This window comes from Schistocerca cancellata, chromosome 10, assembly GCF_023864275.1.
Source record: "Schistocerca cancellata isolate TAMUIC-IGC-003103 chromosome 10, iqSchCanc2.1, whole genome shotgun sequence".
NCBI classification, from domain to species: domain Eukaryota; kingdom Metazoa; phylum Arthropoda; class Insecta; order Orthoptera; family Acrididae; genus Schistocerca; species Schistocerca cancellata.
In genome coordinates this window covers 192489972-192514350 of record NC_064635.1, presented here as the reverse complement: position 1 = coordinate 192514350, position 24379 = coordinate 192489972, and the positions used below count along the sequence as shown (strand labels likewise).

At 44.0% G+C, this 24379-nt stretch overlaps 1 protein-coding gene across 1 annotated transcript in view; it reads right to left on the bottom strand.

Moving 5' to 3' along the window:
- Positions 1-24379, bottom strand: part of LOC126106642 (NPC intracellular cholesterol transporter 2 homolog a-like) — a 101976-nt gene that overhangs the window by 53688 nt on the left and 23909 nt on the right. Inside the window, exon 2 of the mRNA XM_049912998.1 lies at positions 11601-11714. Coding sequence (XP_049768955.1) covers positions 11601-11714 — 114 coding nt within the window. The remainder of the gene's footprint in view (positions 1-11600; positions 11715-24379) is intronic.

The window sequence follows — 24379 nt, the reverse complement described above, 5'->3', positions numbered from 1 at the left end:
GCTGATGAGTGCACTTGACAGAAATAAAGAACAAGAAGCAATCGCAAACAGTAGTCTGCTGATGTTTTGGCCTATGTAAGATGGCGGCAAGCCCCGCCCACACTGGCTTCAAAACAATGTACAGCGTAAGTATATTGCACCATCTCCCCTCTTTTTTTGTTTTTTTTTTTGTTTACATCTGTGCTATCGCTGGTTTATAATAAAATTATAGCTGTTACTGTTACAATCGGAACTCTCGTAAAAACTGACAAGTTGGCATTTAATGTTTGAGATATTTTGTTAAGTCGGTACTTAACGTAAGTAAGATTAATAGCAGCTACGGTAAATATTTAATACGTGTGTTGATGTACTCTTAAGTTTTTCGCAGTAATTTGACGCGCTCCGCTGTAGATCATCTTACCGGACGATGGCATTTTTTTGAGATAAATAACCAGCTGCAGCAGTAGTTATCTCGAATCGTGAAGACTCAAAGAGGTGGAAATAGTAAATATTTTAATTGATAACGTCACAGTAAGCGTGACAACACGTGTATAAAATTCATGTAAGAGTTACTGGATTGCTAATTTGCTTAGTAGCGTGCTGTTAGAGGTCGTGTTTGGATGTCATTTTAAAATGACTGGGCACAAAGTTTGGTCAGTTCTCCTTTGCTATCAGGGATAACGTAAGCGCTGACGAGTAATAACTTTTCACCAATTCCCACGTGTAGTAATATCGATGACAAGCACAGTAAATTGGTTTTGGAGTAGCTGGCATTTTTTGCACATGCTAGTGGCATACGCCTAAATTCTTCTGAAATACAATAGCAGATGCGTTATTTGCACTCAGCCACTAGAACGAATATGTCGTCAAAGTGATGTTGTGTAGCTTTTTCCCCAGACCCATGGTGCGCTGAATCAGAAGTTGGGTTATGTTCGATGGTTTCGGCTTGTTGACTACCACTGGTAGCAGCTTCATACACGCTTCTTCTGAATCCCAAAGAATCCTAGCTTAAAATTTATTGGGGGCGAAGTGTGGCTAATCGTAAAGGTAGGCCTGTCGTTGGACAGGTTAGGGTAAAATCTCGCTACGCTACTCTGTATATAGAAAGAAGTGACAATACAATTCCCCGAAAGAATGGAGTTCACAACCAACTTTATACCACGCATATATAGTAAATCAACATTTGCAGGCCGGCCGCGGTGGCCGAGCGGTTCTAGGCGCTTCATTCCGGAACCGCGCGGCTGCTATGGTCGCAGGTTCGAATACTGCCTTGGGCATGGATGTGTGTGATGTCCTTAGGTTAGTTAGGTTTAAGTAGTTCTAAGTTCTAGGGGACTGATGACCTCAGATGTTAAGTCCCATAGCGCTCAGAGCCCAACATTTGCAGTCACTTCAGTACAACAATTAGTTTCAACACTTTAATCAAATGTACAGACACACAGTCATGCCTAGCCGCTGCATCTATAGTATTTTCCACCTACTGCTCAACTTGATAGTGTGTTACCCAGACCACCTCCAATTACTATAGTAGTGTTTGAACTGTAGAAATAGTAACTACATCATGTACTTCACAGTCTCCTCTAAATTTTCAGTCTTTTGCGTGCTTCTCTGTAACCTCTTCCAAGCAGTTCGTTACACGATCATCCAGAACTTCATCTGCCAATGAACTTTGCCACTCCAATGAAGTCCTAGCTACAGATCTAAAAAGAATATTTCATAATGATCCCACCAACTATAAAAACCAACCAAAAATGAGGAAATAATATGCCTATTACATTCAAGTGTGTGCATAAACTGTTTTCCGTCATGAAGAGTTTATTGCAAATTCGTCATAGTTACAGTACATGTGATTTCGCACCGAGTGATTGTCAAGCCTGATCTACTAATGCTGTAGTAAAAGTATCTGATCTTTGGTAACCATCAAATTTGCAATACATGCATCATACAATGACGGTAGGTACATGTCACAATGTACATATGCTCATTATACAAGTGAGAATCAGCTTCAGCTGGATTATGAATTGTATAGTGAGACTGAACCAGTAGTTTCGAAACTAGCCACCAAAATATACGTACTGCAAACGTGACAGATTTCTGATAAACGTCTCTTGAAATAAAAGGGTTGCTGACCCTACTTTTGACTGTTGAAACTGCGCAAATGTTTTTGACATGTTGCTTATTTTCATTAATCATCCTACATGTGCATTATCAGCGAAAATAAATTTGTATTATCTCAGTGACTTATATTTTAGGGATAATTTGTGAAACAATATTATCTGAAAGAAGAATTTCACAGCACATAATCAGTAAGACTGGCTATAACCTGGGACTTATACTTTAGGGATAATTTGTGAAACAATATTATCTGAAAGAAGAATTTCACAGCACATAGTAAGACTGGCTATAACCTGGAGCTGAATTCAGTCAGTCTATTTGCATACATGTACGGCGCGGAATAATACTACCTATAAATGTGCTTACAAGAGACTCCCGTATTGATTTTGTACTTTATAATGTCGCTAATTTTACTGTGAACTTATATGTCGCTTGTATCAAAAGACTTCAGAAACGCAAATCCATAGGTCACAAGTGCTATTTGAACACAAAAGCACTTCTGAAGACGAAGCCTTAAAGAGTATCGGTGAGCATTGATACCAATACTCACTTGTTCACTGATATCTCAAGCTTACCAGCTTAGGAACATAAAAACCGTACTTATTGCGAATGTATTAATACAAGTACAATCAATTGTTTGCGGTAAATAAAGTAATAACAGCATTTATGACGAATGGTCTACACACTTGAAGTCTATTCACTTAAAGTGTTAAGAAGTGCTCATCCCGCAAGGTATGAAGAACTTCTGCGAGTTTTGGAGTGGCGGAAGTGTAACGGTGTGGGCGGGTCATGAGCAGTACCTTGGTAACTCAGTCGGTAGAACACGTGCACGAGAAATGCAAAGGTTCCGTATTCGAGTCCCAGTCCAGCACATCTTAAATCACTTTAGACGGACGAACGCTTTGGTACGGCAACAAATCCTACGAAAGTGTTCGCTTTCTCTGAAGCCTCGGTACTATTATCAAGGTAACGCTATAACCACCTCTCTGATGCCATTTACATTTCACAAAGTCAAACTCAGCTTCACTTAGCAGATCCTCACATTTCTTTCACTGATAAATGAGAAGGTTTCCTATTACCTAAGCGCAAACTATTCAGAGTTGCGAAACAATTTGATTTTCCGAGGGAAAGATGTGATGTCTCCGGGCGAAATTAATTGGACTCAGTGGAGGTCGTGTTGAGAACGAGTATGTAGTCTTTCTGCAAACCGATGACAATGTAACTTCGGAACCAAAATCAAGTCGAAATCCGAAAGCAGAGTCGCCAATGAAGTGCAATGATTAGCACCGAAACCACGTTTATGATGGATCTGACGTACAGGCAGAACAGAACAGCCTGCTGGATGGAGAGTGCTGATATTAATACAGACATCGAATATTCCAGAATCTGCACACATTAGAAACATAAGAAATATCGAGAAACTTATAGAAATGATAAATAAAAAAAACATATATGAGGAACACAGCACGCCAGCCAATGGCACTAGTTGCTACTCAACATTGCATGCAGCACATATCGCGACAATATTTAACACTTTTATGAAAAACTTCTACCCGTCCTCGTAGAAAGAAATGCCTGTTTCCAGAACAGTGTTGAGGTCATTGCTTCACCAAATGAACCTTGAGCACCTTCTCCCTGATATCATGCACACACAGCAACGTCGCACTCCGAATTTAGAACCTGTCTTGTTGACCGATTCTATTTGGGCAGCTGACTCCCTGGTCGATATCAAATACCGTCCACGGCTCCCTATCAGTTTACACAGCTGCGTGCTTCTGGACCTAGGATAATAATAGAATACACTTTGCTTTGCCATGCAAACGACATTTGCCACTGCCCTTATTCTTTTTTGGATCCTATTTCGATACAGTACATTCAGTAATTAATCTTCTTTGTTATTACCATCCTCAGAAATTTGATATCCACTTCGGTTATAGTCCTCTTCCGGTTTTCTTCAGCAGTACGCATCTGTGATCTGTAATTTCGTCTACCCACCTCCCATTAGGACGTCGTCACGGTGTTTTCCAATCTCTTGGAATCCAGCAAAGAACTGCCATATACATCTACATATACACAGCCCATCAGAAGTTTAGAATAGTGTCGCAAAATGTAGTCTACGATACTAGAAGTCTCACTGACCTAGGCACTTCACGCGTTATCCAGTTAGAGCCCATACACTGGAGGGTGTTTGCTACTGGCTTGCTTTATGACCGTTTCCCGTTCATGTAAACACACAGCTACCGCAGTGGCACGTCGCTAACAGCCTGGTATCAACAACAACTTCATTCAGTTTGTGTTCAGCACTGCAGTAACATGTCATGTGGAAGCGTACAACACTTTCATAGAGTCAGGATAGTGGCTTTACTTTCAGCAGGTCATACATAGCAAGATGTTGCCGATTGGTTAATGTCACTCAAAGTGGAGTGTCTAAGATGTGGAGAAAGTACGGAGAGATAGATAGACCTCGTATGACAATACCAATGCACGAACGTTTCCTCCAACTACTGGCTCGCAGACATCCAACATCACCTGCCAGAAATATTGGAAATGATTTCTCCTGGGCAACAGGGATTCGCATCTCAGACCAAACAATGCATAGAAGATTGCATCAGGGTGGTCTTCATTCCAGAAGACCGATGCGAAATTCTGCACTGAAGCAATGGAACCGACCCAGTCAAAGGTCCTGAGCTCTTGCACATCAACACTGGACCATTACAGATTGGAGTAATGTCATGTTTGCTGACGAGACGATGAATGTTTGGCGATCGGACACTAGACGTGTTACGATTTCGAGAAGCGCTTGACGGCACCAGGAACGCCAATACGTCGAGAAAAACCATCCTTTTGCAGGTCGAAGTGTAATGTTCAGTGCGGCAATAATGGTGGGACGGGAGACCCCTCTAATTCCCTTCTACGGCAGTTTGACTGGTCCCTGATACCTCCAATAGGTCCTACAAACGATTGTAAGGCTTTAAGACGTGAAGTCGGTGACAATTTCATCCTAGTCGATGACAATGCGAGACGGCACTGTACTCTAACAGTGTCTTGGCATCTTCAGAGTTGCATCATCAAGCGAATGCATTGGCCAGTACAGTCCACAGCCATAAATGCAACTGAGAATGCATGGGACCTGTTGAAGGTGGCCATTGCATACCGTCCGAATCCAACTGTTAATCTTGTTGTGGCGTAGCAAAACAGCCACGCCACTCTGAGGTAGCCGAAAGGCACGCGTACACACACGCCGGCTGGCGTGAATTCTGGAACAGGATACCTAATTAATGCTATAAGAAAAGTATGCAGCTCCTTGAATACTTAACTTTAATTCATCCTTGTGGTACATCGCTCTTGACGATACAAGTGAGACTATCTCCAGATACGGTTAATTACAATCACTGTAAGGCTAATGGCGCCTTGCTAGGTCGTAGTCATGGACTTAGCTGAAGGCTATTCTAACGGTCTCTCGGCAAATGAGAGTAAGGCTTCGTCAGTGTAGTCGCTAGCAAAGTCGTCGTACAACTGGGGCGAGTGCTAGTCCGTCTCTCTAAACCTGCCATGTGGTGGCGCTAGGTCTGCAAGTACTGACAGTGGCGACACGCGGGTCCGACATGTACTAATGGACCGCGGCCGATTTAAGCTACCACCTAGCAAGTGTGGTGTCTGGCGGTGACACCACAAATCTTCAGGACCTCACTGGAGCTGCCGTTGAGGAGTGGTGCCTCATTCCAAGATAAACCTGACAGTCTAGTCCAGAGCATGCCGTGTACTGGGAGGACATACTGACTACTAGAGACAGATAATCATCATCGAGAGATAAAGATTTTTTGTGTTCAGGATGTACACTTAGAAGAGAGCCTACTCTGTTTTTTAATGATTTTTTATAACCAGCCAAAATCGTTCTTCTTTTCTGAAGGAATTATGTTAATTTTGTTAATAAAGCATTGTAAAAATTATTGTAGTAAACTCTATGTTATTCCAAACCTTTGATGGGATGTGCACATCTACATATACAGGGTTATTACAAATTATTGAAGCGATTTCACAGCTCTACAATAACTTTATTATTTGAGATATTTTCACAATGCTTTGCACACACATACAAAAACTCAAAAAGTTTTTTTAGGCATTCACAAATGTTCGATATGTGCCCCTTTAGGGATTCGGCAGACATCAAGCCGATAATCAAGTTCCTCCCACACTCGGCGCAGCATGTCCCCACAATGAGTTCGAAAGCATCGTTGATGCGAGCTCGCAGTTCTGGCACGTTTCTTGGTAGAGGAGGTTTAAACACTGAATCTTTCACATAACCACACAGAAAGAAATCGCACGGGGTTAAGTCGGGAGAGCGTGGAGGCCATGACATGAATTGCTGATCATGATCTCTACCACGACCGATCCATCGGTTTTCCAATCTCCTGTTTAAGAAATGCCGAACATCGTGATGGAAGTGCGGTGGAGCACCATCCTGTTGAAAGATGAAGTCGGCGCTGTCGGTCTCCAGTTGTGGCATAAGCCAATTTTCCAGCATGTCCAGATACACGTGTTCAACCGTTTCTTCGCTCACTGCAGGCCGACCCGTTGATTTCCCCTTACAGAGGCATCCAGAAGCTTTAAACTGCGCATACAATCGCCGAATGGAGTTAGCAGTTGGTGGATCTTTGTTGAACTTCGTCCTGAAGTGTCGTTGCACTGTTATGACTGACTGATGTGAGTGCATTTCAAGCACGACATACGCTTTCTCGGCTCCTGTCGCCATTTTGTCTCACTGCGCTCTCGAGCGCTCTGGCGACAGAAACTCGAAGTGCGGCTTCAGCCGAACAAAACTTTATGAGTTTTTCTACGTATCTGTAGTGTGTCGTGACCATATGTCAATGAATGGAGCTACAGTGAATTTATGAAATCGCTTCAATCACTTGTAATAGCCCTGTACATTACATGCCAGGGCATACACCTCATTTACCACGTATCAGGCGTTCTGTACGTTTCATTTGCATTGCGGAGTGCTATAATTTCAGTGTGTGACAGAAAAAAAGCGAACCACTCAGAAGCGAGGAGGAAACGAAATGGAAGTTCACTGCTAGAGAGGGCATGTGATGTTATTTCAGTGATTACAACATCGAGTGATTTCACAAAGAACTTGGCAATATGAGCCGACTTATCAATATCCCTCTCTGGACTGGATATATGCACTGATTCGGTTGGATAGGGTGTTAGGAGGTAATCACACATGGTGCTTCTTTGGGCTGTCAAGTCTGGCCTCACCCTCCGTATTCTCCTGACATGCAACACAGTAACATTTTCCTCAGATGAATAAAAGCATTGCGTGACAGACAATTACAGAACGATACGAGGCGATTTTCGAGGTGGAACGGTTCCCAAACAGCCAAAATGCAGACTTCTGCCTCACTAAGTTTCAGCGTCGCAGCTTGACTTTTTCAAGATTAAGATTAATCACCAAACTTCCTAACAGATCAAATTTTGTGCTGGACCAGGACTTGAACCGAGGACCATTGCCTTTTGCGGGCAAGTGGTCTACCAACCGAGGTCAAATCACCACTCACGATCTGTCCTCACAGCGGTATTTCGCCAGAACCTCATCTCTTCCCAAATGGAATCTTGATCATTTTGAACACCATAGCTGATTGCCACTAATATCAATGATTAATGAAAACCACCACACCTGCACCATGCCCGCAGCTCGTGGTCTAGCGGCTAGCGTTGTTTCCTCTGGATCACGGGGTCCCGGGTTCGATTCCCGGCTGGGTTGGGGATTTTCTCTGCCTGGGGACTGGATATTTGTGTTGTTGTCCTCATTTCATCATCATCCGTGACAGTGGATAGATTGGACTGTGAAAAAAATTGGACTGTGTAAAAATTGGGACTTTGTATGGGCGCTGATGACCGAGCAGTTGAGTGGCCCACAAACCAAACCTCATCATCACTTGCATTATTACACATTTATTGTGCTACAACTGATTCCGTTCTTAGAACATCATCAGGCTGCCAAGTTGTGAAAGAAAGTATCAGCTTTTAAATGGTCTGGTTCTCAGGATGTACAGAGCATGCCTTGTTGTTTCCATAATTTTTATCTCGATTGTTACATACGACTACCAGACCGATTATCTCATGATAATGGCGCAACTCAGCGACCTGATGACGAACGAAACTGGTCGAAACATAATAAATATACAGGGTGTCGTAGAAATTTTGCGACATACTTACGAGTGTCTTGAGGAACAAATCGAAGATATGAACCCGTGTCCAGAAACGTCAACGAAGCTACAGAACGTCGAAGTTATAGCCACCTGCTCCTACCGCTAGGCCACCCCGTAGGCAGCAAACGTGACTTCATAGGCCTCGCAATGTTGTATGTTATTAAATGATGACGACTGATTACCACGACCGAAGGTGGAGAAGATGGAACTATCTGCTGCATAGTAAGGCCTTGTCTCCTTTTAATGCGATACGATGTTTCCTCGATGGATGCTGGTTTCACACACAGGTTTCTATCCACAGTTTATTTTTTCTCCTGGAACGCTCTGTAATCTCCAGTGTATTACAGTATACAGAAGAAAAATAAACTTCAGATGGAAACCCAGGTCTAAAATGGTTCAAATGGTTCAAATGGCTCTGAGCACTATGGGACTTAACTTCTATGGTCATCAGTCCCCTAGAACTTAGAACTACTTAAACCTAACTAACCTAAGGACATCACACACATCCATGCCCGAGGCAGGATTCGAACCTGCGACCGCAGCGGTCGCGCGGTTCCAGACTGTAGCGCCTTTAACCGCTTGGCCACCGCGGCCGGCCCAGGTCTAAAACCGAGATCCACCAAGAGAAGGGAGTATTACATTAATACGAGACAAGGCCTGTCTCCATAGCAGCCATCTCCATCTTTGCGATCGTGTCAGTCAGTCCGTCTATGGGCTGCCAGTCTACAAAGGCACGTTTGCTGCCGAATGGATGGCGTAGTGGTAGGCTCCAGCGCCTATAGCTTCGGCGTTCTGTATCGTCGCTGGATGACGCCACAGCTTCCTATCTTCAACTTTTTTCTCAACACGCCCTCTACAACATCTACATAGATACTCCGCAAGCCAGCGTACAGTGCGTGGCGGAGGGTACGCTGTACCGCTACTTGTAATTTCCCTTCCTGTTCCACTCGCAAACAGAGCGAGGGAAAAACGACTGTCTGTACGCCTCCATATGAGCACTAATTTCTCTTATCTTCGTGGACCTTATGTGCGATGTATGTTGGCAGCAATACAATCGTTCAGCAGTCAGCTTCAAATTCCGGTTCTCTAAATTTTCTCAATAGTGTTTCTCGAAAAGAACGTCGCCTTTCCTCCGCGGATTCCCTTTTCAGTTTCCGAAGCATCTCCGTAACACTTGCGTCTTGTTCGAATCTACCGGTAACATATCTAACCGCTCGCTTCTGAACCGCTTCGATGTCTTGCTGCAATCCGACCTCATACGGATCCCAAACACTCGAGCAATACTCAAGAATAGGTCCCACCATCGCCCTATATGCGGTTTCCCTTACAGGTGTACCACTCTTTCCTAAAATTCTCCTAAAAATCGAAGTCGGGCTTTTGCCATCCCTACCACAGTTCGGACATGCTCGTCCCACCTGATATCGCTTTGCATCGTTACGCCCAGATATTCAAACGACCTGACTGTATAAAGCAGGACACCAGTAATACTGTATACGAACATTACAGGTTTCTTCTGCCTATTCATCCGCATTAACTATCACTTCGGGCTAGCTGCCATTCATCACACCAACTGGAAATTTTGTCTAATTCGTCTTGTATCTTCCCTCGAAGTTTGTCGCAAATTTTTTTGGTTCACTCTATAATATTACACCTTAGGTGGTTTTCATTAATCACTAATATTAGTGATAATTAAAATTCTATGACTTCACCTCATCTGTGATTTATAATTACAGCAACGTGTCACAAGTACGATTTTAAAATTTTTTATTGAAATCAAAGCATTAGCGGTTTCTTGTTGATTACAAATCCATCTCCAGGTGACTCTTACAGGTTTCCTTACTCTCCTAGGGTTTCGCTTTGCAGATGTTACTGGTTTTGTGCAATAAAATAAACAAGAAGTTCTGCATTTAAAAATAGGTAAAGTTTCTATTTTTTATGCGTTTTGTCCCCAGGAAGATACATGTGGCTGGTTGCTGTTCTAAATTAAAAATCTGAAAATTGTTTTACTATGCCGATTCTCATAGTGTGCACTTTTAGCAAGATACTTAGCCCCCCCCCCCATGTGATTTTTATTGAACTGCAAGTGCAATACAAACAAAAATATATTCCTTCCTTACACATCAGCAAGATCACATTAAAATAACATTACACGTCAATGAGTGTTTTTGGGCAGCATCTCTTGACAAAACAACCAAGTCTAAAATATAATCGTGTTTGCTGTAGTTCACTCGACAAAGATAAGCGTTGCATGGGGACTAATCACAGGGGCTGTTCATAATACATCGATATTTTTTCAGTAAGTGTCGATATATACCTGCAGTACTTTTACCACCGATATATCGATATAAAAAAGGCAATATCCAGTGTTGATATTTTTATTTTGTATTACATCTTTTCAAAATTTTCGGAAAATATTTGAATTTGTTCTTTATAAATTGCAGTAGAACATAATATTACTTTCACTGTGTGAGCTTTCATCACATCCAGCTTTATCTTTGACTGTGCGAAGCTAGTATTGTGGCGCAAAAGAAGGACTCCTATTGCACTGGAGGGTGGCGGTATGAATGGAATAACATCATTTCCGATTGGAAGAAACAAAACGCCAGTTGCGTGAAGAAAAAAAAATTATAACGCAAGTAGTGTGCTATATCTTTACATCGACATTCTTGAATAACAGTTGCTAAAAAAGATGAACAAAAGCCTAAAAATGAGACTGTCGCTGCGATGGGCGGACGCGTGTGAGAGAAAATGGCGACGTAGTCGGCGCCCGGCGCTACCAACAGAAACTGCAAAGTTTAGCTTCACCACGCAATTTTGCCACTACAGCTGCTAGGTCTCTGGCGTTTGCAGAACTGAGAAAACAGGGAAGTCGACACGAAGTGTTCCGGACAAATCCGTTATGTGACTAAAGCAAACGACGGACCCTTCGGACACCCTTTATTGTGACACTTGCATGCAGTTACAATTGTTAGCTAAGTGGTTATCGCCAAGCGTGAACGTGCGTAGTTTTTCTTCCAATTCTTGCTGTTAAGGGGTACAGGCATGCCGCTAGCTTGTTGATTTACAGACTATCTAATTATAAATCAGTACTTTAAATATACAGCTCTAAAACCAGCAGTATATTTACAATGTGCAGCCGATATCTTTATAGGCCGGTACGTCGATATTCACTCCGACGACATGTCGATATATCGATACTTCTTAAGATGTAATGAGGCGACAATGATAGTTTTTTAAAAATCGATATATCGGATTTCCGATATTTACTAAAATATAAACAGTCCTCCTACTCACCGGGGCTGAACTCGATCGTGATGGTCGCTTTGGAGCCGCGTTTCAGCACGCAGTGGTCCGCCTCGCTATCACAGTTTTCCACTGCCGCGTGCAGGCACTTGCCAACTTCCGAATCTGTAAGCGAGCAAAAAACAACAAGAAAACGACTGGTTAACACTGCTGATTCGTACAAAAATGCCCATAAAAAAGTTGGGTTAGGATGTGGCAACGATAAAAAGAAAGAAAAAACAAAATTGCAATTAGTTAGTTTGCAACTTGATATCGCGCGGGAGGCGACTATTAATTTTATGTATTTTTGGTTCTGCTTAAGACGAGGTCCACAGCGGTCCGATTGACTTTCTGGAACTATCTACACGGTGATGTACATAGGTTAAGATCCCATGTATCACACACTGCAGCCATTCATCCTGGTGGGTCCTCGTTTGCGAGTTAATTGACGAATAAAGAATTTGGAAATTTGCGTGGTGTTCAATATCGTTGAAAAATTAGGATTACGTGGCGTGGTTGCCTTGTGTAATGGATAGGAGAACACTTTCAAATGCAGGAGATAGTGGGTTCGAATCTCGTCAGGGTCCTTAAGTCTTTATCGAAATGGAAAATGGAAATGATCGTATGGCATTGTTGGCCGGGGGAGTTCTGCCGCCGTATTGCAAGTCCTTTTTAGTTGACGCCACGTCGGCGACTTGCGATTCAATGATGATGAAAGACACACAGCACCCAGTCCCTTGCTGGGAATCGAACCCGGGCTCCCTGCGTGGTAGGCGGTAACGCTCCCGCTACACTACGGAGGCGGACTTTATCGAAATTATTTCGATCATTATTTCTATTCAATTAATTCGCTTAAATGTAATTTTTATTGCTGTTCCTTTGCCTAATCGTTTTAATCACCGTAACAAATTTTTCATTTATTTTTTTTGTCTAATTGGAATTTTTGTAAATATAAATTTATCCCGAGCGCGGGGTCTCGGGTTCGGTTCCCGGCGGGATCGGGGATTTTCAACTGCCTCGAGATGACTGGGTGTTGTGTTGTCTTCATCATCGTCACTCATCCCCACTGCGCTCGGAGCAGTGTGCGATTTGTGCTTTTACCAGTGGGGGGGGATGTCTTAGGGGGTTAGTATTATTATATACGTTACTAGGTTTGACCGTGGCGTTACCCATGGTTAAACAGTTATTTATAAATAGATGTTAATGCCGAAACTCACTATTCATGCATATGCACTATCAGAAAAGCCATCCCTTGTCATATCTTTAAAAGTACATTATAAGTGAAGCTTATTTCCAAAATCATCGACATATACGTATACGAGGGGAATTCAAAATGTAAAGGCACATTTGTGAAAAGCTGTACTTATTCTGATGACAGAAAACTGAAACATGCATTATTTTTCTACGTAACCTCCCTGGACTTCAATGCAGTTTTCCCGACGTTTTACTAGTTTTTTTTTTATTTCATCAGAAAATACGTTCATCAGTTGCATCTGTAACCAATTTTGTACCGCAGCAATGACGTCTTCATCACTTTCAAATCTTCTTCCCTGTAGTGCTTCCGTTAAGGGTCCAAACATGTGAAAATCGCTTGGAGGCAGGTCTGGACTGTATGGTGGGTGTTCCAACACCTCCAATCTCAACTCCTTTATTGCGTCGGCTGTCCGTTTGGCAGAATGTGGGCGAACGTTATCTTGCTGAAGGATGACACCTCTTCACAGTTTTCCACGTCGTTTGGATCTGATTGCAGGTTTTAGTTTCGTACGCAACACATCACATCCACCATGCAACACAGACCTGGCTCTAAAGCCTCGTTTACGCTGGGGCGACGTCTTGCAACGTTGTGGCATGCTACGGAAATGTGGCGTGCGTCGTCTTGTCATTTAGTTCTAAATATTTTGAAATGCTTACCTACTACATAACACTTTTTCAAAATTAATAACCGAGCATAATAATAGTATAAATAGTAAGACTGTATTAAAAACTTTCAGTGCTCGGTTCCACAAATTTAAAGTATATGTAAAGTTTTACGCCAGTGCATGGGAAATAAACATCCCAGGTTGGGATGCATAAACTAAAACCAGTGGAGGGGATGGTCTGGTCCAGAGGGGGGGGGGGGGGGGGAATCCCCCCCATCCCCCCCTGCAAATCGCACACTGGCTCTGAGGAAGGCAACGGCAAACCACCTCCACTAGGACCTTGCCTGGTACGGCGGTGCGGGTCTCCCGCATCGTTCCCCTACGCTCTGTGAAGTAGCATGGGACTTCATTTCCAATATTCAAATATTTGATAATTTCTATCTATCAGTTAAAAACATAAGGTGAAACAATATATTTATATTTGCGCACTGGTTATTTTTGTTACAAGGGGGTACAATTTTTTTGCACGATTATCGTTACACAAACATTTAAAACATGCCCTAAATACCTACTTAACTATGGAGAAAATAACGCAGATGAAAACTCAAATGAAAGACGGGTTTATAAGTAAAGCGAAATTGAATCAAATGAGAAATAGATATAATGAACGCAATAATGTGGATGAAAAAATACGGTGACAAAAGAAATTAAATAGAAATTAGTACATAAAATTAATTAAAAACACACGAACAAAGATTTCAAGTGCAGAAAGAATGATAGGAGGGAAAATGGGAGCAAATGAAGAAGTTGATACTAAGATTAAAATTATGTGGAAAAGAATGGAATTAAAAGATTACATATAAATCAGTTAAGTGAATAAAAATGATAATCGAAGTCACTTCGACGAACATTTAAAAATAAAAGAACATACTACACCTGAAAAAATTCGAACCCACAATCTCCTACAAGCGAAGATGCTATCCTACCTATTACACCATGCCACAAACGCAGCTTTTTAGCGCTGTTCAGTATTACACAAAATTACGACTGTTTTCGTCAATTACTCGCAAACGAGTGCCCAACAGGGCGAATGACTATAGTGTGCAATACACGGGATTGTAGCTTACATCCTTCCTTGTTTCTATCCCCCGGCGATAGAAAATCGTTTTAAAGCCTGTTGTTGTTGTTGTGGTCTTCAGTCCTGAGACTGGTTTGATTCAGCTCTCCATGCTACTCTATCCTGTGCAAGCTTCTTCATCTCCCAGTACCTACTGCAACCTACATCCTTCTGAATCTGCTTAGTGTATTCATCTCTTGGTCTCCCCCTATGATTTTTACCCTCCACGCTGCCCTCCAATACTAAATTGGTGATCCCTTGATGCCTCAGAACATGTCCTACCAACCGATCCCTTCTTCTGGTCAAGATGTGCCACAAACTTCTCTTCTCCCCAATCTTATTCAATACTTCCTCATTAGTTATGTGATCTACCCATCTAATCTTCAGCATTCTTCTGTAGCACCACATTTCAAAAGCTTCTATTCTCTTCTTGTCCAAACTATTTACCGTCCATGTTTCACTTCCATACATGGCTACACTCCATACAAATACTTTCAGAAATGACTTCCTGACACTTAAATCTATACCCGATGTTAACAAATTTCTCTTCTTCAGAAACGCTTTCCTTGCCATTGCCAGTCTACATTTTATATCCTCTCTACTTCGACCATCATCAGTTATTTTGCTCCCCAAATAGCAAAACTCCTTTACTACTTTAAGTGCCTCATTTCCTAATCTAATACCCTCAGCATCACCCGACTTAATTCGACTACATTCCATTATCCTCGTTTTGCTTTTGTTGATGTTCATCTTATATCCTCCCTTCAAGACACCATCCATTCCGTTCAACTGCTCTTCCAAGTCCTTTGCTCTGTCTGATAGAATTACAATGTCATCGGCGAACCTGAAAGTTTTTATTTCTTCTCCATTAAAGCCTGTATCTTCTACAAAAAGTAAGTAAAAAATTTCAAACCCACATATGATGTATATCTCTGCAATGTCTCTCAATCTGTCAAATATCTATTCTTAATTTTAATTAGGACAAGAGTTGCGTTAATTCGTTTGAAACCATTTAAATTCTCGATTTCGCAAACAGCTTCTAACTTATCACGTCCCGTCATTACTGAAAAACTGTTGGTGTTGTGGTGTCACCGCCAGACACCACACTTGCTAGGTGGTAGCTTTAAATCGGCCGCGGTTCATTAGTACATGTCGGACCCGCGTGTCGCCACTGTCAGTAATTGCAGACCGAGCGCCACCACACGGCAGGTCTAGAGAGACGTACTAGCACTCGCCCCAGTTGTACGACGACTTTACTAGCGGCTACACTGACGAAGCCTTTCTCTCATTTGCCGAGAGACAGAATAGCCTTCAGCTAAGTCCATGGTTACGACCTAGCAAGGCGCCATTAACCATTTCAAGAGAGAGTCTCACTTGTAACATCAAGAATGCTGTATACAAATGATGGATTAAAGTTAAGTATTCCAGAAGCTACGTAGTTTTCTTTATAGCATTCATTACGTATCCTGTTTCAGACATAACGCCAGCCGGCGTGTGTAAACGCGTGCCTTTCGGTTACCCGTCACTGTGGACTGGCTGTCTTGTCAGTCCACAACAGGTATCACAGCAAAATATTTTTTTTCCATTCATTACAAAAGTAATGCACTCGGCAAAGAATCCTTAAAAGTTCCCGTAGTGCATTACGTTTCGTGTATATAAATTTCTGAAAACAGCGTTTTTAAGCAACCCTATCAGTACTGAACTCGAAACAAGTATGACGTTTAAAATCTCTATCTCCTGTAAGTATCATGTAAATATTTTGAAATTCACAAACAGTATCGGTCTCAGTGGTTTCTATAAGCATATCAAATATCTTTTCTTAATTTTAATCAGGGCCGCTGTTGGCTGGCTCTGAGCACTATGGGACTTAACATCTGAGGCCATCAGTCCCCTAGAACTTAGAACTACTTAAACCTAACTAACCTAAGGACATCACACACATCCATGCCCGAGGCAGGATTCGAACCTGCGACCGTAGCAGTCGCGCGGTTCCGGACTGCGCGCCTAGAACCGCGAGACCACCGCGGCCGGCAGGGCCGCTGTTACATTAACTATTGAAGTATGAGAAATTTTCGCGTCCGGAAAAGTTTTCTTCTTTAGATTGCAAATTTCGAAAACTATTACACACATTGAATATCATATTGGTGTATATACAAAATGAAATAGAATTAAAATTCAGTCTAACTTACCGTAAGGAGATGACGAGAGCTGGCCAAACAGTAATTCTTAGTCTCACAACAAGAATAAGAATTAATCGAAATAAATTCACACACACAATATTTAATGGCAGTAAGTACACTACACACTAATCAGACAATGCGAAAACACCGCTTAATTCAGAGTCAGAATCAGTGGAACTAGCGAGACCGCTACGGTCGCAGGTTCGAATCCTGCCTCGGGCATGGATGTGTGTGATGTCCTTAGGTTAGTTAGGTTTAAGTAGTTCTAAGTTCTAGGGGACTAATGACCTCAGAAGTTGAGTCCCATACTGCTCAGAGCCATTTGAACCCATTTTTCAGTGGAGCTATCCGTGTCGCTGCTCGTATTGACGGATATAATCAAGTCTTCGACCCTTTGTTGTAAGATACCTTCATTGTTCCATGCGTCCCTTATCACTCCTTTCACGTGATGCACTACCTTCTGCCTGTCTTCCGATGTCACAATTTCAACTGCCTCTTTCAAAAGGCGTTCCACTTCGGTTAATGTAAATTTCACAGCAATATGCCGTTTAACCTGAGCCCAAATCTGTTCCATTGCGTTGAAATGGCAATGTTAAGGAGGCAATCTGAGCATGTTATGCCCGTATTTTTTTGCCACTTCATCCACAATGTAAATCGGGTTCTTCGGCTTGTGTTGCGATACAAGTTCTAATAATTCTGCGCTCGTCAAATTACTGTCGAATTGTACCTTGTGTTTCTGTAACCAGCTAACAAAGTCGTTTTTCCTCGTTGTCTTTGTGGGTGGTTTATCCTGTATTACTGAGTGTTAAGGAGCGTTATCCATAACAATGATAGAGCTTTTTGTTAAGTTCTGGAGCAGACAGTCTTCAAACCATTTCACGGAAGTATTGTGGCTCATCTCTTCGTGGTAGTCGCAGGTCTTATTTGAACTGAATAGCAGCAGACAATTTTGGAATGAAACCTTTAGAATTTCCGGCATGTGCTACAATTATCCTTTTTCCCCTGCCGATCGGACCTGCCGTACTACCGCTGATGATACCGTCTGTCCAGCCTTTTTTTAAACTGTGTCCTGCATTCACCCACGTTTCATCAAGCCAAACGATATCATCAAAATTTGTCACCACTAATTCTCTAAGAAAGCGGCATCGCCAGGCTGCAATATCTTAGCGTTCTATTAGTAACTTTCTGCCAGAGCTGGATTTATAGCGGAATCCTAACATTTTCACGGGTCGTAACAAAGACGATTTACTACCCTGGAACAGGTCAGCCGCTGTGAGGGTAGCATGTAGTTTTTTGAGTGTTGGATACTACTTCCTGGAATAAAATGCGTATATTTGACGACGAATGGCATCTTCCTGAAAAGAGCCAAGTTTCCAAGTTTTGTGACCCTTTTCTCTAGTCGCCTCTTTTTCCCAGGTGTCTCCAATTTAGATGATTCACTTGAGCCCTCTTTCGTGAATTTCTCCATCCAGATTCTTATTACTGATCGTTCGTTAACTTGCAGAGCAGCTGCAGTTCGCTCCGCCACCTTATCCAAAGGAACGAGAGGCCCTCCTGCATCCCTCTCTCTCTCCCTTAAGGAACACACGTACTCACGCGCCTGACTGCGTATAACGACGCCATGTCCGCCACGTTTTGGAGGTTTCCGAGGAGTGTGCAGCCTCGGCCTCCCTCTCTTGCGACTGCTTTCATGAGACATCGTAAACACGCGAAGCTACAAGTCACTCAAATCTCTCACCCGCACGTCTACAACGGCTCGCTGAGGACTGGCTGGCACAATGCCTTAATTAACTCAGCAGAGCGAAGTGGCAACGCAGTGGCAGCCGACAGCGCAGGCTGCCATTGGTTTATTGGTGGCAGGAGCCCTGCAGCCCGTTGCCTGTCACGTGACAACTACTTTAAATAATAGTATACATATACTGAAGCGCCAAAGAAACTGGTGTAGGCATGAGTATTTGCCGGACGCTGTGGCCGAGCAGTTCTATGCGCTTTAGTCGGGAACCGCGCTGCTGCTGCGGTCGCAGGTTCGAATCCTGCCTCGGGCATGGATGTGTGTGATGTCCTTAGGTTAGTTAGGTTTAAGTAGTTTTAAGTCCCAGATGTTAAGTCCAATAGTGATTAGAGCCATTTGAGCCATTTTTGAGGCATGCGTATTCAATTACAGAGATATGTAAACAGACAGGATACGGCGCTGCACTCAGCAACGCCTGCCTATACAGGGTGTTACAAAAAGGTAGGGCCAAACTTTCAGGAAACATTCCTCACACACAAATAAACAAAAGATGTTATGTGGACATGTGTCCGGAAACGCTTAATTTCCATGTTAGAGCTGATTTTAGTTTCGTCAGTATGTACTGTACTTCCACGATTCACCACCAGTTGGCCCAATTGAAGGAAAGTAATGTTGACTTCGGTGCCTGTGTTGACATGTGACTCATTGCTATACAGTACTAGCATCAAGCACATCAGTACGTACCATCAACAGGTTAGTGTTCATCACGAACGTGGTTTTGCAGTCAGTGCAATGTTTACAAATGCGGAGTTGGCAGATGCCCATTTGCTGTATGGATTAGCACGGGGCAATAGCCGTGGCGCGGTACGCTTGTATCGAGACAGATTTCCAGAACGAGGGTGTCCCGACAGGAAGACGTTCGAAGCAATTGATCGGCGTCTTAGGGAGCAAGGAACATTCCAGCCTATGACTCGCGACTGGGGAAGACCTAGAACGACGAGGACACCTGCAATGGACGAGGCAATTCTTCGTGCAGTTGACGATAACCCTAATGTCAGCGTCAGAGAAGTTGCTGCTGTACAAGGTAACGCCGCTGTATGGAGAGTGCTACGGGAGAACCAGTTGTCTCCGTACCATGTACAGCGTGTGCAGGCACTATCAGCAGCTGATTGACCTCCACGGGTACACTTCTGCCAATGGTTCATCCAACAATGTGTCAATCCTCATTTCAGTGCAAATGTTCTCTATACGGATGAGGCTTCATTCCAACGTGATCAAATTGTAAATTTTCACAATCAACATGTGTGGGCTGACGAGAATCCGCACGCAATTGTGCAATCACGTCATCAACATAGATTTTCTGTGAACGTTTGGGCAGGCATTGTTGGTGATGTCTTGATTGGGCCACATGTTCTTCCACCTACGCTCAGTGGAGCACGTTATCATGATTTCATACGGGATACTCTACCTGTGCTGCTAGAACATGTGCCTTTACAAGTACGACACAACATGTCGTTCATGCACGATGGAGCTCCTGCACATTTCAGTCGAAGTGTTCGTACGCTTCTCAACAACAGATTCGGTGACCGATGGATTGGTAGAGGCGGACCAATTCCATGGCCTCCACGCTCTCCTGATCTCAACCCTCTTGACTTTCATTTATGGGGGCATTTGAAAGCTCTTGTCTACGCAACCCCGGTACCAAATGTAGAGACTCTTCGCGCTCGTATTGTGGACGGCTGTCATACAATACGCCATTCTCGAGGGCTGCATCAACGCATCAGGGATTCCATGCGACGGAGGATGGATGCATGTATCCTCGCTAACGGAGGACATTTTGAACATTTCCTAGTGTTTGAAGTCACGCTGGTACGTTCTGTTGCTGTGTGTTTCCATTCCATGATTAATGTGATTTGAAGAGAAGTAATAAAATGAGCTCTAACATGGTAAGTAAGCGTTTCCGGACACATGTCCACATAACATATTTTCTTTCTCTGTTTGTGAGAAATGTTTCCTGAAAGTTTCGCCGTACCATTTTGTAACACACTGTATAAGACAACAAGTGTCTGGCGCGGTTACTGCTGCTGCAGTGCCAGGTTATTAGGGTTTAAGTGAGTTTGAACGTGGTGTTATAGTCGGCGCACGAGCGATGGGACACAGCATCTCCAAGGTAGTGATGAAGTGGGGATTTTCCTGTACAATTTCACGCGTGTACCGTGAATATCAGAAATCCGGTAAAACACGAAATCACCGACACCGCAGCGGCCGGAAAAAAGATCTGCAAGAACGGGACCAACGACGACTGAAGAGAATCCTTCAACGTGACTGAAGAGCAACCCTTCCTCAAATTGCTGCAGATTTCAATGCTCGTCAATCAACAAGTGTCAGCGTGTGAACCATTCAACGGAACATCATCGATATGGGCTTTCGGAGCCGAAGGCCCACTCGTGTATCCTTGATGACTGGACAACACAAAGCTTTACTCCTAGCGTGAGCGCGTCACAACTCAAATTGGACTGTTGACGATTGGAAACATGTTGCTCGGTCGGACGAAGTCTCACTTCAAATTGTATCGAGCGGGTATGGAGACAACCTCATGAATCTATGGACCATGCATGTCGGCAGGGGACTGTTCAAGCTGGTGTAGGCTTTTTAATGGTGTGGAGCGTATGCAATTGGAGTGATATGGGACCCGTGATACATCCAGATACAACTCTGACAGGCGATACGTACGTAAGCATCTTGTCTGATCCTCTGCATCCATTCATGTCCATTGTGCATTCCTACGGACTTGGACAATTCCAGCAGACAATGCGACACCCTACACGTCCATAATTACTACAGAGTGGCTACAGGAATACTCTGAGTTTAAAGACTTCTGCTGGTGACCAAGCTCCCCAGACATGAAAATTATTGATCATATCTGGGATGCCTTGCAACGTTCTGTTCAGAAGAGATCTCCACTTCCTCGTACTCTTACGGATTTATGGACAGCCCTGCAGGATTCATGGTGTCAGTTCCCTCCACCACTACTTCAGACCGTACCGGAGTCTATCCACGTCATGTTGCGGCACTTCTACGTGCTCGCGGGGGACCTACAAGATATTAAGGAGATGTACCAGTTTTTTTGGCTCTGTTCAGATATCGGTCAGCTCATCCTTACGGTTCCTGCCCTTCCTACGTGGTTTGGAACACATTCAATTACGCCGAATCACCCTCCAATTCTTTGGTCTTCTTCTATTACTTATGAAATCATCAGGACCAGATGAGATACCTAGAAGATTCTTCAAAGATTATGTGAAGCAATGGTGCTCTCATTCTAACAAAAACTTATGGTAGATTGCTTGAGCAATGAAGGGTACCTAGCGACTGGAAGAAAACGCAGGTCACTCCCGTTTTTAAGTAGGGCCGTGCACAGATACACACAATTATAGACATATATCGTTGACTTCAATATGTTGTAGAATTATGGAAAACATTTTATTCGCAATAATTGTGACGTTCCTGGAGAAGAAAAATCTCCTTTATAAAAAGCAACATGGATACCGCAAACAGAGATCCTCCGATACTCGACTCGCTCCGTTGCTCCATGAGATCCACAGCGCCGCAGACGATGGTGCCCAGATTGATGCCGAGTTCCTTGACTTCAGGACGGCATTTGACACCGTCCCGCACTGCCATTTAGTGAAAAAATACGAGTTTATCGCGTATCGGAGCAGGTTTGCGACTGGATTCAAGACTTCTTGCAGACAGAACTGAACACGTCGTTCTTAACGGAACAAAATCGACAGGCGTAAAGGTAATTTCCGGAGTACCCAAGCGAGCTTGACAGGTCCTTTATTGTTTACAATGCTGTAGTGTAAAGCATCGGATGCTCTCTAAGCCAGTTCGAGATGGTGCGGTTGTCTATAACAAATGCAGAATGGCCTCCAGAGAATTGATGAATGGTGCAGGCTGTGGTAGCTGACGCTGAACGTAAATAAATGTAACATATTGCGTATAAATAGGAAAATAAATCTATCACTGTACAGCCACACTAATGATGACAAACTGCTGGAGACAGAGTCTGCCGTAAAATATCTAGGCGTAACTAGCCGGAGCGAATGAGCACATAAAACATATAGTGGGAAAGCTAATGCCAAACTCAGATTCGTAGGAAGAATATTAAGGGGATGTAGCTCGTCCAGGAAGGAAGTGGCTTATAAGACGCTCGTTCGACCCATTCTTCAGTATCGTTCATCTGTCTGGGATCCCTACCAGATAGGACTGATAGAACAGATAGAGAAGATCCAAAGAAGAGCGGCGCGTTTCGTCACGGGATCGTTTAGTCGGCATAAGAACGTTATAGAGATGCTCAGCAAACTCCATCGGCAGACGTTACAAGAGAGGCGTTGTGCATCACAGATATACACTCATGGAAATTGAAATAAGAACACCGTGAATTCATTGTCCCAGGAAGGGGAAACTTTATTGACACATTCCTGGGGTCAGATACATCACATGATCACAATGACAGAACCACAGGCACATAGACACAGGCAACAGGGCATGCACAATGTCGCCACTAGTACAGTGTATATCCACCTTTCGCAGCAATGCAGGCTGCTATTCTCCCATGGAGACGATCGTATAGATGCTGGATGTAGTCCTGTGGAACGGCTTGCCGTGCCATTTCCACCTGGCGCCTCAGTTGGACCAGCGTTCGTGCTGGACGTGCAGACCGCGTGAGACGACGCTTCATCCAGTCCCAAACATGCTCAATGGGGGACAGATCCGGAGATCTTGCTGGCCAGGGTAGTTGACTTACACCTTCTAGAGCACGTTGGGTGGCACGGGATACATGCGGACGTGCATTGTCCTGTTGGAACAGCAAGTTCCCTTGCCGGTCTAGGAATGGTAGAACGATGGGTTCGATGACGGTTTCGATGTACCGTGCACTATTCAGTGTCCCCTCGACGATCACCAGTGGTGTATGGCCAGTGTAGGAGATCGCTCCCCACACCATGATGCCGGGTGTTGGCCCTGTGTGCCTCGGTCGTATGCAGTCCTGATTGTGACGCTCACCTGCACGGCGCCAAACACGCATACGACCATCATTGGCACCAAGGCAGAAGCGACTTTCATCGCTGAAGACGACACGTCTCCATTCGTCCCTCCATTCACGCCTGTCGCGACACCACTGGAGGCGGGCTGCACGATGTTGGGGCGTGAGCGGAAGACGGCCTAACGGTGTGCGGGACCGTAGCCCAGCTTCATGGAGACGGTTGCGAATGGTCCTCGCCGATACCCCAGGAGCAACAGTGTCCCTAATTTGCTGGGAAGTGGCTGTGCGGTCCCCTACGGCACTGCGTAGGATCCTACGGTCTTGGCGTGCATCCGTGCGTCGCTGCGGTCCGGTCCCAGGTCGACGGGCACGTGCACCTTCCGCCGACCACTGGCGACAACATCGATGTACTGTGGAGACCTCACGTCCCACGTGTTGAGCAATTCGGTGGTACGTCCACCCGGCCTCCCGCATGCCCACTATACGCCCTCGCTCAAAGTCCGTCAACTGCACATACGGTTCACGTCCACGCTGTCGCGGCATGCTACCAGTGTTAAAGACTGCGATGGAGCTCCGCATGCCACGGCAAACTGGCTGACACTGACGGCGGCGGTGCACAAATGCTGCGCAGCTAGCGCCATTCGACGGCCAACACCGCGGTTCCTGGTATGTCCGCTGTGCCGTGCGTGTGATCATTGCTTGTACAGCCCTCTCGCAGTGTCCGGAGCAAGTATGGTGGGTCTGCAACACCGGTGTCAATGTGTTCTTTTTTCCATTTCCAGGAGTGTATTTGCTATTGAAATTTCGGGAAGTGTCAAACAACATATTACTTTCCGTCGTATACCTCTTGCGTAATGAC